Genomic DNA, 16,244 nt, shown 5'->3' with positions numbered 1-16,244 from the left:
TGGGTTCTCCTGCCGGCGCTGGGAGCCAGGACTCCTGGGTTCTCCTGCCGGCGCTGGGAGGGGGGCGGGGGGGGCTGGGAGCCAGGACTCCTGGGGTCTGTCCCCAGCTCTGGGAGGGGAGCAGGGGGGCTGGGAGCCAGGACTCCTGGGTTCTCCTGCCGGCGCTGGGAGCCAGGACTCCTGGGTTCTCCTGCCGGCGCTGGGAGGAAAGACGCCGAGGTTGGGCCACTGACCATGTTTTAATGCACAGAACAATCCAAGCACATTGCAGACGGCAGCACCAGAACGACACCATGAACACAAGGGGGGGGGGGTAGCCGGGGGGAGGGCCTACAGGCTGGCCACTGCTCCTGCCCCCTCCCACTCCCCCCCCCTTTTTTTGAATCAGGAACAACAGAAAATAAACACCTACATCAAACAGTTTCGTGAGGGGCACTGCCCCCCCCTCGCACGGTTCCTCTTGCACTAAAATAAATACCCCTGGGTGGGGTCGGGGGGGGCCTGGCCCCATGAGACGCAGCACTGGGAGCCGTGCCAGGGAATGGGAAAGCGGCAGTGGATGTGCTAGCCCCACGCCCCCCCCCACCCCAGCACTAAGGGCCTGTGCTAGAAGAGCTCGGAGGGCAATGCCCCCCCCAGTGACTGTGCCCCCCCTCATCCTGGGAGAAGAAAAAAAAATTCTATTTTCACATCATGCAAAAGCCCCTTCCCCTGGACGCCCCCAGCCAGTCGGGGGGGTCTCTGGGGAGCAGCCCCCCCCAGGAGCACCCAGGCCCAGCACTGGCCCCACACCCCACCTGGGGTTATGGCTTTGAGGAGGATTTTGGCTGAGGGGGGTGCACAGGAGCTTCCCCCCCCGGGAGTGCTGGAGTCAGGGGGGGTCCTCCCACTCGCTCTGGTCACGGTGCCCCCCCAGCGGGCGGCTCTAGGAGAGCGTGATGTAAGCCGAGGCCTTGTCCTTCAGCTGCCGCAGGCACAGGTAGCAGCTCCAGCTCCCTGTGGGGGGGAAGCGTCAGCCTGGCCCCCCCACACCAGCCCCACGCAGCTCCCCCGCCCCAGATTCCCCAGCCCCCCAGACTCCCCAGCCCCACGCAGCCTCCCCGCCCCAGACTCCCCAGCTCCCCACACTGGCCCCATGCAGCCCCCACGCCCCAGATTCCCCAGCCCCCCCCAACGGCCCCACCCAGCCCAGCTGCACCGGATTGCGGGAGCGGGGGGGGCTCACCTTCGGGGGGCTCTGCCATGGGGGGGCTCAGGCAGTACATGTGGTAGCCCCGGTCGCAGTCATCACAGAACAGCAGCTGGTCCTGCGGGGCGGGGGGGGGGAGGTCAGTGGGGCGCAGTGACACCAGCCTGTGCCGGGGGCGGCAGGGAGTGGGGGGATGAATGGGGGGGAGTTGGGGGGGTCAGGGGCTGGCAGATGCAGGGAGTTGGGGGATGTGGGGGGTCAGGGGTTGGCGGGTGCAGGAAGTGGGGCACGTGGGGTTGGGGGTCGGGCTGGCAGTCGCAGGGAGTGGGGGCACGCAGGGGTGGAGGGCGCAGGCAGTGGGGCACGCGGGGGTGGGAGGCCGGGGGGGCTCACGTCATTCTCCGAGGTCCCGCAGAGGCTGCAGGATTTGCACTCGATGCACTGCCAGCGGTACGTGCGCACGGCCGCCGTCATGTTCACCGTGAACTGTAGACACGAGGGGTGACCTGCAGGGGGCGACAGAGCGGGGAGAGTCGGGGGGTGGCCCAGAGCGAGCGATTCCTCGCCCCCCCCCCCGGTACCACCTGCCGGCCCCGCGACTCGGCCCTGGCGGGGAAGGGCCGGGACAGGCCAGGCTGAGACCCAGCAAACTCGGCACCAGCCACGGGCACAAAGAGCCCCCCCCAGCCAGGGGCGTCCCAGGCCAGCTCCTGTCACCCCCTGCACAGCAGCTCAGCCGGGGGGGGGCACATGGCCCAGCCCCTCCACAGGGACCGTGCAACCGGATGCCCCAGCCCTGTCCCCACCCCGTCGCCCCCGGCCCCCCCAGCGTTACCCGAGCGCCCGCAGTCCGCGCAGGAGATCAGGTCCTCGGGGCAGCCGGTTTTCTTGGCCCCCCCTAGGCAGAAATCACAATAACCGTTGGGAATGACCGAGCCGTCCGGGGCTTTCTTAGCTGGAAAACAGCAAGGGAAGGTGGAGATGAAGGGGGAGCAGCAGCCCCCCCACATGCCCCCCCAGCCCTGGGGCGCCCCACACACCCTGGTTCCAACGTGGAAGCCCCAGGTTATGCAACTAGCCAACCCCCCGCCCACCGTCCCTAGGAGCCTCCCACTGCTGCGAGCTTCCTCAGCCAGTGCCCTGGCAGCCTGACGCCCCCAATCGCCCCCCGCTGCCTCCCCGGGCCCTGTGGGGCCTGCAGGGCTCCTTTCTCCCCTCCAGCCGCACACGACCCGGGCAGCCCCACGGGGCCAGGCGCAGTCGGGGTGTGAGCCGGGGCCCCGGGGCCTGAAACTGCCCCAACCCGACTTCTCCAAAGCGCCCCCAGCAAATGGGCCTCGGCTACAGGGTGGGGGGTCTGGCAGGGAGTCTGGGGGGGGTTGGTGGGGGGCGGGGAACTCAGCAGGGGGCTCTGGGCGACAGGGGGCTCAGCAGGGGGCTGGCGGAAGGGTGGGGGGCTCGGGGAGGGGAGCTCGGCAGGGGGCTCTGAGGAACGGGGGGTTTAGCCGGGGGCTGCGGGATCGGTGGGGTGCACTGGGGGTGGGGAATTCAGCAAGGGGCTCTGAGGAATGGGGGGCTGGGGCTTGGTGGGGCACACTGGGGGGGGGAACTCAGCGGGGGGCTCAGTGGGGCGCACTGGAGTGGGGAACTCAGCAGGAGACTGAGGAATGGGGGGCTTAGCAGGGGGCTGGGGGCTCAGTGGGGTGCACTGGGGTGGGGAGCTCAGCAGGGGACTCTGAGGAACGGGGGGCTGGGGGCTCAGTGGGGCACACTGGGGGTGGGGAACTCAGCAGGGGGCTCTGAGGAATGGGGGGCTGGGGGCTCAGTGGGGCGCACTGGGGGTGGAGAACTCAGCAGGGGGCTCTGAGGAATGGGGGGCTGGGGCTTGGTGGGGCACACTAGGGGGGGGAACTCAGCGGGGGGCTCTGAGGAATGGGGGGCTGGGGGCTTGGTGGGGCGCACTGGGGGGTGATCTCCCCTGGCTGGCCCCAATGCCCCAGTCACTTTCGTCCTTTCCAGGTCACGTTCACGGCCCCACACTGGGGTGGGAGCCCGGCCCCCCGGGCTGCGGGGGGGTTACCTGTGTGTCTGCGCTGGTTCTCGGGGACCCAGTTCAGCTCTTTGTAAAACTCTGACGGGAACAGCAGAAACCAGACAGAGAAGATTAAATTCAGCCGTCCAGCCACCCCCCGCCCCACACCCAGCTCCCGGGGGCAGGCTGGGACCCCCCCGCCAACAGCCAATGATCGGGGGTGCCCCCCACCCTACCCATATACCCCTGACTAGAGTGTGGGCCCTGGGGAGAGGGGCACTGTGACCCCCCCGGACCTCCGATGGAGGGCTGGGCACGAAGCAGGGGGTAGCCTGGGGTCAGGCTCCTTCCCCATCCCGCTGCCCCCCAGGGGGCTGGTCACCCCCAAACCACCCCCCACTGAACAATTAGAAACCAGCCCCCCCCAACAGTGACCCTGCCCACGGGGCCCCGCAGCCCCCCCAAGGGGTCCCCGGGGCTCACGCTTGTGGTTGTTCTTGCGATGCAGGGGCAGGGGGTGTCGCTCCGCGTTCTCCTCGCCCTCCTCCTCCGCCAGGTGGGTGTGGGTGTAGTGATAGCTCAGCCCGGGGCGGTTCTTGTAGCGCTTCCCGCAGACTGGGGGGAGGGCAGGGTCAGAGCCCCCCACCGCGAATCCCCTGGGCGCCCGGCATTGCCTTCCCGGACGCCTGGGTCCCATCCGTGCCCCCCCCAAGATGGGGGCTGGGGGGCCCCCTAGTGCCCAGCGCCCTACATTGCCATCCCGGATGCCTGGGTCCCATCTGTGCCCCCCCCCGAGATGGGGGCTGGGGGGCCCCCTAGTGCCCAGCTCCCTGCGTTGCCATCCCGGACGCCTGGGTCCCATCCGTCCCCCCACCTCCCGAGATGGGGGCTGTGGGGCCCCCTAGTGCCCAGCGCCCTGCGTTCTTGTCCCGGAGCCTGGGTTCCATCTGCCTCCCCGCACCCCGAGCTGGGGAGCCCCCTAGTGCCCAGCGCCCTGCGTTCTTGTCCCGGACGCCTGGGTCCCATCCCCACACACTCACTGTCGCAGACGTAAGGCTTGTCACGGTCCTCCAGCGAGGTGGCGTCCTGCCTCTTCCGCAGGCCCCCGATCCCGTAGGCCTGGGGGGCCGGGAATGGGGTGAGATGCAGCCGGACAGGCCCCCCGGCTCCTGCCCCAGGCCCAGCACAGAGCCAATGGGGGTGGGGGCATCTGGAGAGGCCTTGGCTCCCACCATCTCCTCCTTTCCCATACACCTCCCTCCCCGTACGCCCCCTGCCCTCCAGCTCCTCCTGCCCCATACATCCCCCTGCCCCCAGCTCCTCCTCCCCATACGCCCCCCGCCCCCTGCCCCATCCCCGTACGCCCCCTGCCCCCCAGCTCCTCCTCCCCATATGCCCCTCTGCCTCCTGCCCCCATCCCCATATGCCTCCTGCCCCCCAGCTCCTCCTCCCCATATGCCCCTCTGCCCCCTGCCCCCATCCACATATGCCCCCTGCCCTCCAGCTCCTCCTGCCCCATACATCCCCCTGCCCCCAGCTCCTCCTCCCCATACGCCCCCCCGCCCCCTGCCCCCATCCCCATATGTCCCCTGCCCTCCAGCTCCTCCTGCCCCATATGCCCCCCGCCCCCTGCCCCCATCCCCATACGCCCCCTGCCCCCTGCCCCCACCCCCATACACCCCCTGCCCCCCAGCTCCCCCTGCCCCACCTTGCCCTTGGCCTTGTTCTTGCGTCGAGGGATGTCGTCCTCCAGGTCGTCGCCCTCCAGGTCGTGGGGGAACTCGGCCGCCTGCTGCTTCTGCCACACACAGCGGGGGGGGAAGTGTCAGAGCTGGGGGGGGTCAGAGCCCTGGCCCCCCCACCCCATGGCACCACCCTGCCAGGGAGCCCCCTCGGGAGGGGCCGGGGCCCGAACCCCAGCGGGGCTCGTCCTAGGGAGGGGCCGAGGTCAGGGCCCGAACCCCAGGGGGGCTCGTCCTAGGGAGGGGCCGAGGTCAGGGCCCGATCCCCAGGGGGGCTCGTCCTAGGGAGGGGCCTGAGGTCAGGGCCCGAACCCCAGCGGGGCTCGCCCTAGGGAGGGGCCGAGGTCAGGGCCCGATCCCCAGGGGGGCTCGTCCTAGGGAGGGGCCGAGGTCAGGGCCCGAACCCCAGGGGGGCTCGTCCTAGGGAGGGGCCGAGGTCAGGGCCCGAACCCCAGGGGGGCTCGTCCTAGGGAGGGGCCGAGGTCAGGGCCCGAACCCCAGCGGGGCTCGCCCTAGGGAGGGGCCGAGGTCAGGGCCCGAACCCCAGCGGGGCTCGCCCTAGGGAGGGGCCGAGGTCAGGGCCCGAACCCCAGCGGGGCTCGTCCTAGGGAGGGGCCGAGGTCAGGGCCCGAACCCCAGCGGGGCTCGTCCTAGGGAGGGGCCGAGGTCAGGGCCCGAACCCCAGCGGGGCTCGCCCTAGGGAGGGGCCGAGGTCAGGGCCCGATCCCCAGGGGGGCTCGCCCTAGGGAGGGGCCGAGGTCAGGGCCCGATCCCCAGGGGGGCTCGCCCTTGGGGCGGACTGGAGGTGCCCGAATCTGACGGGGGCTCGCCCCAGGGGGGGCCTCACCTGACAATCCAGCACCAGCTCCTCCTCCTTCAGCTCCGTTTTCTTGTCCCCGGTCTCGGCGCAGAGCAGAGCCTCCAGCACCGGCCCCTCTGGGAGCCCCCCCTCCTTCTTCAGGGGGGCCTCGCAGTCTGGGGGGGCGGCAGGTCAGAGCGGCTGGGACGGACCCCCAAACACAGGCCCCCCGGCACTCCGACACCTTGGGAGAGACCCCTGCTAGCGCCCCCCTCGGCGTTACCATGGAAACCAACTGAGCCCCCAATGCCGCCCCTGCGCCCCCCGAGCCCCTGGTGGGGGAGGGGCTGAGAATCTTCCCCCACCGGTCCCTCATGCCCCCCCACCTCTCCCCCTCCTCCCGCTCCCCCTCCCCGAGCTCCTTACCGATCCTGAACTCACAGGGCCTCAGACGTGGATCCTCCAGGATGCTCAGTCGCTGTTTCTTGCGCCAGCAGCGGGCCGGGTACGTGTAGATCTGCCCCGGGGCCAGGCCTAGGAGTGGGGAGGGGCATGTGACATGTGGCCCCAAATTCCCCCCGCAAGCCCCAGTGTTCACAGCCCCACGGCTCGGCTGCAGGGGCTGCTGGCCAAGAAGGGGGACCTGCGGGTCGGGAGTGAGGGGCGGGGTGGGGCAGGGCTGGGCTGGCAGGGGGGCACCAGCGGGGCCGGGCTAGCAGGGGCTGCGGGTCAGGAGTGAGGGGCACTGGCAGAGCTGGGGGAGCCCAGGGCTGGGCTAGCAGGGGCTGCGGGTCAGGAGTGAGGGGCACCTGCAGAGCTGGGGGAGCCCAGGGCTGGTCTAGCAGGGGCTGCGGGTCAGGAGTGAGGGGCACCGGCAGAGCTGGGGGGAGCCCAGGGCTGGGCTGGCAGGGGGCTGCGGGTTGGGATTGAGGGGCACCGGCAGAACTGGGCTGGCAGGGGGCTGTGGGTCGGGAGTGAGAGGCACCAGCGGGGTTGGGCGGGGCTGGGCTGGCAGGGGCTGCGGGTTGGGAGTGAGGGGCACGGGGAGGGTGGGGCGCAGTGGGGCTGGGCTGGTGGGGGGTAGCACCGGTGGGGCTGGGCTAGCTGGGGCTGCGGCTCAGGAGTGGGGCAGCGGCAGAGCGAGGGAGGCAGGGCTGGGCTGGCAGGGGGCTGCGGGTCAGGAGTGAGGGGCACCGGCAGGGCAGAGCGGGGTGGGGCTGGGCTGGTGGGGGGGAGCACCGGCAGGGCAGAGCAGGGTGGGGCTGGGCTGGTGGGGGGCACTGGTGGGGCGGGGCTGGGCTGGTGGGGGGGAGTACCGGCAGGGCGGAGCAGGGTGGGGCTGGGCTGGTGGGGGGCACTGGTGGGGCTGGGCTGGTGGGGGGGAGCACCGGTGGGGCTCACCTGGCCCCCGGTGGGTCTTTTCCATCCAGATGTAGCAGTTGTTCTGGGCCACGCCGGTCTGCGAGTCGAGGAAGGGCAGGCGCATGCTGCGCTCGGCGCAGAGCCGCGCATTGTAGCTGCGACAGTGCTCGATGGCCTCGCGATAGAACTCCTCCCCCAGGCTGGCGAGACAGGGGGGTCAGGGGGGCTGGGGCCGGCCCGACCCCCAGAGCCTCCCCCCAACCTGAGCATCTGCACCCCCCAAGTCCCAACATCTTCCCCCAGCCCCAGGGCCGCACAAGCCCCTAACGAGACCAGATCACACTCCCGTGTGGACCCAGACATGTGGGGCAGCAAGTCCCAGGCCTGGTGGGGGACAGAGACACCAAGACAGGGGGACCCCCAGGGAAAAGGGTCACCCACACTCAGGGGGGAGGGAAGGACCTGGTGGGTCAGAACCAAGGGACCCCAAGCGGCCAGGCTGGGACCCTGAGCACATTTCACCCCACCGCCGGCCTTTCACCTCGGCCAGCTCAGGGGCAGCACCAGCGCCGAGCAGGGGGCTGCGGGTCGGGAGTGAGGGGCACCAGCTGGGCTGGGGAGGTCTGGGGGTTACGCGGTGGCACTTAACCTTGCTGCTCACATGCTCAAAGAATCCATAAATAATCCCCCTCCCAGCCCCTCCTCTGTTCCAGGCCCCCCCATCCACACAGGGCCCACTGATGCCCCCCAGCTAGACCTGGGAGCTACCCGTCCCCCACAGCGCCTGGGCACCCTCCAGCCAGACCTGGGCACTGCCCGTCCCCCCACAGCCCCTGGGCACCCTGCAGCCAGACCCAGGTGCTGCCCATCCCCCCGTGGCCCCTCGCCGCCCCCGCCAGACCCGGGCGCTGCCCCCCCAAACGGCCCCTCACTCCCCCCTAGCCAGACCCGGGCACTGCCCATCCCCCCGTGGCCCCGGGGCACCCCCCAGCCAGACCCAGGCGCTGCCCGTCCGCCCACGGCCCCTCGCACCCCCCCCGTCTGTCCACCCACCTGCACAGGATCAGTGTCCTGCCCACCCCCGCGGGGCCCCCGGCGCACAGAGCCCGGGACAGCGGCCGGCGAAGGGTCTGAACACCGGGCACAGGCGCTCCAGGTCGGGTAGTGATCGCTGGGGGGGGGACGGCTGGGGGGGCGCGGGGGGCCCGGCTGCGGGGGGGGCCGGGCCTGGCGGGGGGGGGCGCGGGGGCCCGGCTGCGGGGGGGGCCGGGCCTGGCGGGGGGGGCGCGGGAGCCCGGCTGCGGGGGGGGGCCGGGCCTGGCGGGGGGGGCGCGGGAGCCCGGCTGCGGGGGGGGGGCCGGGCCTGGCGGGGGGGGGCGCGGGGGGCCCAGCGGAGGGGCGGGAGCCCGGGGGAGAGGCGGGGGGGCCGGCTGCGGGGGGGCTGAGCCCGGAGGGGGGGGCGCGGGGGGCCCGGCGGAGGGGCGGGGGAGCCGGCGGGGGGGCCCGGGGGAGGGGGGGCCGGGCCCGGAGGGTGGGATGCGGGGGGCCCGGCGGGGGGGGGGCGGGCTCCCGGGCCCGGCCCGGCTCGGCTCGGACTCACCCCCGGAGCGGCTCCTGCAGGGCCGATCCCATCCCGCGCTGGCCCCGGACTCCGGCCGGTTTCATTCATTTCCCAGCCGGGGGGAGCCCATCGCGCCCCCCCCCGCGCCCCGGTGCACGCTGGGAGATGCAGCCCCCCCTGCATCCCCCCGGCCGCGGTCCTGCCCCGGGGCCCGTCCCGGGCTGCGCGTGGTAGCGCTGGGGCGGCAATGGGGGGGCGCAGGGGGGGTCACAGCTGGAGGGGGGCAGGGACTACAGCTCCCAGCGTGCCTCGCGTTTGACAGCTGGCAGGCCCGCCTCCGGGGGGCCCGGATTGGCTGGGCCCGAGGAACGGGGGGGTCTGGGGGGCTCAGGGAAGGTGCCAAAGGGAAGGGGGCGGGGCCGAGTCACAGCCCCCCCCCCAGTGCCAGGAGGTTGCGGGGTATCAGGGGAGATGGGGGGTTGTGAGTGGAGCCCCCTCCCTGCACCAACCTTGCAACTGCAGCCCCAAGGATCAGGGTGGGGGGCTGCTGTGGGGATGGTGCCAGCGGGTGGGGGGGCCCAGTTTACACTAGGGGGCCCAGCTGATCCAGGCAAGACCCTTCCCCCCCACTGACCACCCCCAGCTCAGAGCAGGGGGCAGGGTCCCCAAGGTGCAGGACAAGCCCCACCCCTGACCCCCCACCCCTTTGTAGCATCTGGAGTCTCCACAAGTGTGTGTGGAGGGCAGGGGGGAGAATAGCAGTGGCTCATTGGCCAGTCACTCCTGGCTCCCAGCCCCCCCCACTCTGACCACCAGGCCCCACTCCCCTCCCAGACCTCGGAGAGAACCCAGGAGTCCTGCTCCATGTGTGACCTTTGACACTTGGTCTTTGGGCCTCAGTTTTCCATCTGTAACATGGGGGCAACGATCCTGCCCCTTTCTGTCCAAGCTGCGAGCTCTGGGCACAGGGACCATCTCACTGTCAGGCCTGGCCAGGGTCCGGGCAGCGCCTGGCACAGGGGACCCCCAATCTCAGCTGGGATCCAGGCAGTGCCCGGGACAGGGGACCCCCGAGCTGGTCGGGGACCCCCAATACAGGATAATCTCCCGTCTCCTCTGAGCCCTGGGGCTGCTGGAAGCCCGAGCCAGGGGCGGGCGCCCCCCGCCTGCTGCGGATTCCGCCAGCTCCAGCTGCCTGGGCCGGGGACACCCCGCAGGAGCCCGGGGAGGGCGGGGCTGGGGAAGATGGAGGCGGCTGCAAGGGGATAATGAGATGCTAATGAGGGCCCTGCTGCCTGCGTGATGAGGCACCTGAGCAGCTGCCATTCGCTCGCTCGCGAGGGGTTAACCCTTCGGCCTCCGGCGGGGCCAGGGCCAGGGGCTCCCAGCTCCCCCCCGCAGGGCGCGGTTCCATCAGGGGCTTAAACCCAGGAGTCTTGGCCCCCACCCCTGCTCTAACCACTAGGCCCCACTCCCCTCCCAGCACCAGGAGAGAACCCAGGAGTCCTGACTCCCAGTCCCCCCCCGCTCTAACCACTAGACTACCCGCCAGCTGGGGATAGAACCCATGAGTCCTGGCTCCCAGCCCCCTGCTCTGACCACTAGACCTCACTCCCCTCCCAGAGCTGGGACAGAATCCAGGAGTCCTGACTCCCAGCCCCCCGCTCTGACCACTAGACCCCACTCTTCTCCCAGAGCTGGGGAGAGAACCCAGGAGTCCTGGCTCCCAGCCCCGTGCTCTAACCACTAGACCCCACTCCCCTCCCAGAGCTGGGACAGAACCCAGGAGTCCTGGCTAACCAGTTTTATCCTAGCACTGGGATGACGGTCTAATGTTAGAGGATGGGGAGACTGGCAATCCTGACGCCTGGGTTCCAGCCCCACCTCTGCTACAGACCTTTAGCAAGTCCCTGCCTCACTGTGCCTCAGTTTCCCCCGACCCAGGAGCCGAGTGCCCTTATACACGTCACTAGGGTGCTTAGGCCAGAGCTATCTCAGGCCAGGTGGGGAGGGGCTGGGACTGCATCGCTCAGCCCCCCAAATGCCTCCTCCTGTGACAGCAGCAGTGATACCCCCCCCGGGTGTGGGGGGACACACTGCATTGCCAATCAGCCATGCCAGCCAGGCCCGGGCCAACCCCAGTGCCCCTGTCCGGAGCGGGCGGAAGGACAGAGGCGGCGGTGATGGGTGTGTCTGGGGATGGACAGACAGCGGGGTCTGTACAGGGCGGGAGGGATGGAGATAGATGGGGGGGGGGCTGGAGCTGTGTGGGGATGGACAGGGAGCCGGACGGGTGGGGCTGGGGGTGGCTGGAGACGGACCCACAGAAGGATGTGGGGATGGATGGGGGGGCGGGGAAGAGTGGGGCTCGCCGGGGAGGGGGCGGGGCTGGCTCTGGCCCAGGCAGGCCCCTGACCCCCCCCCCAGGAACTTTGCCTCCCTGGCACCGCGAGAGCCGCGCCCCCCCCCCCCCGCAGCCTGGGCCGGGGGCTCGGCCCCGCCCCCTGCCAACCGGCCTGAATCCGGGCTCCAGCGGTGACACCCCGGCCCCCCCGCCGCACAATGGAAATTGCAGCCCCCCCCCACCCCCCACCCGTGGGAGCCGGCACAAGCGAGCCCCGAGGCGCCGCGCCCCCCGGAGGGGATTCAAACGGGGGGGGAGCAGCCGGAGGGGCTGGGCTGGGGGTGGGGTTATTGGGGGGCATCAGCTGCACAATAGCAGCGCCCCCCGCTCCCGCCTGGCCTGGCCCGGCTCGGCTCGGTACTCACGACTTGAGCGGGTTGTGCACCGCCGCGGCCATCCCAGCAGCCCGGCTCCCCGCTCGGCTCGGCGGAGCTCGGTACAATTTCATTCATTCTCCGGGGCTGATGTGGGGCAGGGGCAGCCAATCAGGGGGCCCTCCCAAAACTCCAGGTGCATCCTGGGAAATGTAGTCCTCCCTGCAGCCCCTCCCCCCCAGGTGAGGCAGGCAGGGGCCGTGCTGGCTGGGGGAGGTTCTCCCCGCCCCCCCGGGAGGAGGCTCTGGGTCTCCATGGCCGGGGGCTTCACTGGGGGGGGGATGACTCGTGGCAGGGCAGGGGGCACAGGTGGAGGTCATGGCAGATTGGTGGGGGCTGTGAACTCGGCGGGGGGAGCACATGCCAGATGGGCAGCAGCTTGAGGGGGGGATTTCCCCCCCCGCCTCGATCATGGCAGCATCTAGACTGAGGCTCCAGCCCAAAGCACAGACCTGGGACCCCGGCCGAGATCAGGGCCCCATCAGGCCGGATGCTGCCCAGACCCCGGCCGAGATCAGGGTCCCGTCAGGCCGGGCGCTGCCCAGACCCCAGCTGAGATAAGGGCTCGGTCACCTGGGTCCCAGCCAATGTCCAGCCTCCAGGCCAGATCTACCCCAACACCAAACCCCCTTCCCTTGCTGGATGAAAGGGACTTGTGCCCAAGGACAAAGTTTGAAACAGAACCCAGGAGTCCTGAGGCCCAGTCCCACCCCCCCCCCCGCTCTAACCACTCGCACCCACTCCCTTCCCAGAGCCGTGAGAGAACCCAGGAGTCAGGCCTGTGCCCCACCTCTAGCTGACAGGTGCTATACCAGCGCCAGCTGTTGTGACTGGAGCAATGTCCCGGGATGGTTTTAGGCCCGATGGGGCCCAGGCTGGTGCGTGGGGGTTTCTCCTGCCAGCCCTGGCCCTGCTGGGAAGTTCACTTGGGGCATCCCAGGAGTTGGAAATTCTCCAACCTTCCTTTGCTGCAGCTGCTTTCCCTGGGCGGGCCCGGCTCAGCTGCCAGGGGAGAGCCTCCCCCAGCCCATCCAAATGCCCCCAGCTCCACCTAGCGAGAGCAACCCGCATGACCCTGGCCTTTCTCAAGCCCCCCCGCTGCCCTTCAGGGGCATTCGGAGCCAAGCTGGCCACCTGCTTCCCCTGTGCCCAGGGACCGCCCGTGCCAGCCCCCCATGCCCAGCGCAGGACAGGAGCCCAGCCAGCGAACGGGAGACCTGCCTCTGCCAGGGCACCAGCCTCGCTGTTTCCTCTTTGGGATTATAACAGTGCTCAGCTGGGATTAGGGGCCCGGTCCCTGCCCAGACCCTCACTGAGATCAGGGCCCCATCGCGCCGGGCCCTGCCCATACCTTGCCTGAGATCGGGCCCTGTCGTGTCGGGTGCTGCCCAGACCCCGGCCGAGATCAGGACCCCATCGCGCCGAGCCCCATCCAGACCCAAAGGGAGACACACCCTGCCCCCAAGGGGTCACAAGTTGGGATTTTTATCACCATTTTGCCCATTGGGAAGCTGAGGCACAGACAGATGCAGGGATTTGGCCACAGTCACTTGGGGAGTCAGTGGAACAGGTGGGAATTGAACGCTGATCTCCTGGGTCCCCCCCGCCGGCCCCTCTCTCCCCTCACAGCACTGCCCCTGTGATACATGGTGGGGCTGCCCATGGCTGTTAAACAGCTGCCTTGCCCCCCTCGCCCCCCAAGAGGCACGTCTCCTTTAAGAGCCGGTGAGCATCTCTGGCTGCTGGTTACCTTAGCAACCACAAGTGATCCATTTCCTTATTCGAGATAAGGCAAATATATATATATATCTCTATCTGTCTCCCCTCCCCCGCTGCAGCCGACGCAGTTCAGGGGGATGATGGGAAATCGGCGACGGGGGGGGGGGGGGGGCAGGCGTCTCCAGTGCACTGGTTTGCACCCACTGGTGACCCTGCAGTGGGAGGAGGGGCTGGGTGACAGAGCCCTCATGGGGCACTGCCCTGCTGCCCTGCCCATATCCCACTTCTGACACCAATGGCACCCCCTGCTGAGCAGGGCGGGCACCTGGGGCCCAGCAGGGCAACTCCTGGCTGCAGGGAAGTCCATGAGGTGGAGGCTGGGCGAGCGCAGGGTGTTAACGTGTTTGTTTCCTCTGTAGCCCAGCCCGGTCCAGGAAGCCCCCAGGGATCCCAGCCAAAGAGTAGAAACTTGCTTGTACGCTGAGAAAAATCCCTCGGATGGCAGGGACAGACAGTGCCCCCAGGGGGCGCCGGTCGCACCCAACGGCTGGCTTCTGTGCAATGAGTTCGGTCAGGCCTCAGCCCAGGCCCCAGCCCAGCCGGCAGGAATCGCCCCACGTGCTCCCCATGTCTGGCAGGGGTGGGAGCTGGAACTGGATGCCCCGGGGGGCGATGAGTTTTCTGGGGGGCAGTGCCAAGGCTCCCTGGCAAAGGTTTGGGGAGGGGGAGTTGCTCTGCAGCTGCCAGGACTGTATCCCTACGGGGGGTGGATTTGACACCAGTTGGGCTCCTTCTATTGCCCAGTGACCCTCTGGATTTCAGGGCATTGGAGCCCAGGGCTGGGCTAGCAGGGGCTGCGGGTCAGGAGTGAGGGGCACCGGCAGAGCTGAGTGGGGCAGGGCTGGGCTAGCAGGGGCTGCGAGTCGGGAGTGAGGGGCACCGGCAGAGCTGGGGGAGCCCAGGGCTAGGGGAGCAGGGGCTGTGGGTTGGGAGTGAGGGGCACCGGCAGAGCTGAGTGGGGCAGGGCTGGGCTAGCAGGGGCTGCGAGTCGGGAGTGAGGGGCACCGGCAGAGCTGGGGGAGCCCAGGGCTAGGGGAGCAGGGGCTGTGGGTTGGGAGTGAGGGGCACTGGCAGAGCTGAGTGGGGCAGGGCTGGGCTAGCAGGGGCTGCGAGTCGGGAGTGAGGGGCACCGGCAGAGCTGGGGAGCCCAGGGTTGGTGTGGGGTGCATTGTGGAGGCGGTGGTGGAAGTGGAGCCGTGTCCATGTCAGGGGCCAGGCTGTGGGGGGCGGGGGGGAAGTGGGTTGTTTCCTGTTGCTGGAGGGGAACGAGATGCTGCAGCTGCATCCCCACCTGCTCTCCCCACCAGCACCCCAGGGATCCATCCACAGCTTCCTGGAGTCCCCCCTTCTCCCAACACAGACCCCCACCTCCTGCCCCAGTGAGACAGGCCAGCCCCCTTCCGTTCCCCACATCCGTCTCTGCCCTCCACCTCCGCCCCCGCCCCCTGACCTCCACCCACCTTTCCCCTCTAGGGGGTGCTGGGGGGCCCAGAGCAGGGGCTGGCTGGATCAGGGGGGCAGAGAATGGGGCACAGGGCTGTGCCCCCTAGGAAGCGCTGGTGGGGCAGAGGGTGTCTGGGTCAGGAGGACAGGGAATGGGGCACAGGGCTGTGCCCCCTAGGAAGCACTGGTGGGGCAGAGGGTGTCTGGGTCAGGAGGACAGGGAATGGGGCACAGGGCTGTGCCCCCTAGGGAGCGCTGGGGGGACAGGGGTGTCTGGGTTGGGGGGGTAGGGAATGGGGCACAGGACTGTATCCCCTAGAGAATGCTGGGGGGGCAGGGGGTGTCTGGGTCGGGAGGGGTAGGGAATGGGGCACAGGACTGTATCCCCTAGGGAATGCTGGGGGGGCAGGGGGTGTCTGGGTCGGGAGGGGTAGGGAATGGGGCACAGGACTGTGCCCCCTAGGGAGCGCTGGGGGGGCAGGGGCTGGCTGGGTCAGGGGGCAGGGAGTGGGGCACAGGACCGTGTCTCCTAGGGAGCGCTGAGGGGGCAGGAGCTGGCTGGATCAGGGGGGCAGGGAATGGGGCACAAGACCATGTCCCCTAGGGAGTGCTGGGCGGGGGCAGGGGGTGTCTGGGTCGGGGCGGTAGGGAATGGGGCACAGGACCATGTCCCCTAGGGAGCGCTGGGGGGGCAGGAGCTGGCTGGATCAGGGGGGCAGGGAATGGGGCACAGGACCGTGTCCCCTAGGGAGCGCTGGGGGGGCAGGAAGTGTCTGGGTCGGGGCGGTAGGGAATGGGGCACAGGACTGTGTCTCCTAGGGAGTGCTGGAGGGGCAGGGGCTGGCTGGGTCGGGGGGCAGGGAGTGGGGCACAGGACCATGTCTCCTAGGGAGCGCTGAGGGGGCAGGAGCTGGCTGGATCAGGGGGGCAGGGAATGGGGCACAAGACCGTGTCACCTAGGGAGCGCTGGGGGGGCAGGGGGTGTCTGGGTCGGGGCGGTAGGGAATGGGGCACAGGACCATGTCCCCTAAGGAGTGCTGGGGGCAGGGGGTGTCTGGGTCAGGGGGGCAGGAAATGGGGCACAGGACCGTGTCCCCTAGGGAGCGCTGGGGGGGCAGGAAGTGTCTGGGTCGGGGCGGTAGGGAATGGGGCACAGGGTCTTTCTGCCCAGGATGTACCAAGGGGTGCAGGGCAGGGGCTGACTTGGGGATGCAGGGTATTGGGGGATCCCCCCAACTGCCCGCTTTCTCTAACACCCCGTCTCCCGTGGCGCTGCCCTGAAGCCACCTGCGAGGTGCCCGCAACCCCTGGGCCGTGGCTTCCACGGACACTTCTGGGCAGGTGCCCAGAGCCCCGGGGGACCCCCGGCCCAGCTCCCACCCCCGCAGCACCTGCCCGGTGGGTCCTGCAGCCAGGGCGCTGGCACTGCCCCATGGTACCCAAGCCCCACTGCTGAGCGCTCTCCCGGCCTGCCCCATGGTGCCGCTGGGCATCAGAGGCTACCGCAGCCACTGGTCCAGGAGCTGGGACCCCCAGGGCTCCGTGGGGCAGCCGAAGAT

At 70.0% G+C, this 16,244-nt stretch overlaps 1 protein-coding gene across 4 annotated transcripts; it reads right to left on the bottom strand.

The window, feature by feature from the left end:
• Nucleotides 1–227: 227 nt before the first annotated feature.
• On the bottom strand, nt 228–11,537 carry DPF1 (double PHD fingers 1). Of its 4 annotated transcripts, none has more exons than XM_050928568.1 (12): nt 11,455–11,537; nt 7,164–7,324; nt 6,189–6,296; nt 5,811–5,938; nt 4,930–5,019; nt 4,262–4,340; nt 3,705–3,836; nt 3,270–3,320; nt 2,025–2,144; nt 1,583–1,695; nt 1,226–1,307; nt 228–996 (listed from the first exon to the last, which is right to left on the bottom strand). In XM_050928568.1, exons 1-12 carry the CDS (start codon nt 11,535–11,537, stop codon nt 926–928), a joined length of 1,218 nt encoding a protein of 405 aa, XP_050784525.1. In that variant the 3' UTR covers nt 228–925. The 4 variants fall into 4 exon arrangements, with proteins under 4 accessions (XP_050784525.1, XP_050784527.1, XP_050784528.1 ...); XM_050928570.1 differs by having other exon boundaries at nt 6,204–6,296; XM_050928571.1 differs by lacking the exon at nt 11,455–11,537 and adding an exon at nt 8,725–8,839.
• Between the last annotated feature and the right edge of the window lie 4,707 nt (nt 11,538–16,244).

This window comes from Gopherus flavomarginatus, chromosome 18, assembly GCF_025201925.1.
Source record: "Gopherus flavomarginatus isolate rGopFla2 chromosome 18, rGopFla2.mat.asm, whole genome shotgun sequence".
Lineage (NCBI taxonomy): Eukaryota > Metazoa > Chordata > Testudines > Testudinidae > Gopherus > Gopherus flavomarginatus.
Note: the sequence above shows the minus strand (reverse complement) of the source record. Positions and strands in the feature narration are given on the sequence as shown.

Coding starts and splice junctions, on each gene's coding strand:
- DPF1 (XM_050928568.1), bottom strand. CDS start 11,537: ATGAAATTGTACCGAGCTCCGCCGAGCCGAGCGGGGAGCCGGGCTGCT. Junction 4,341..4,929: donor AGAACAAGGCCAAGGGCAAG/GTGGGGCAGGGG, acceptor CCGGCCCCCCAG/GCCTACGGGATCGGGGGCCT. Junction 1,696..2,024: donor CGCGGACTGCGGGCGCTCGG/GTAACGCTGGGG, acceptor CGCCCCCTGCAG/GTCACCCCTCGTGTCTACAG.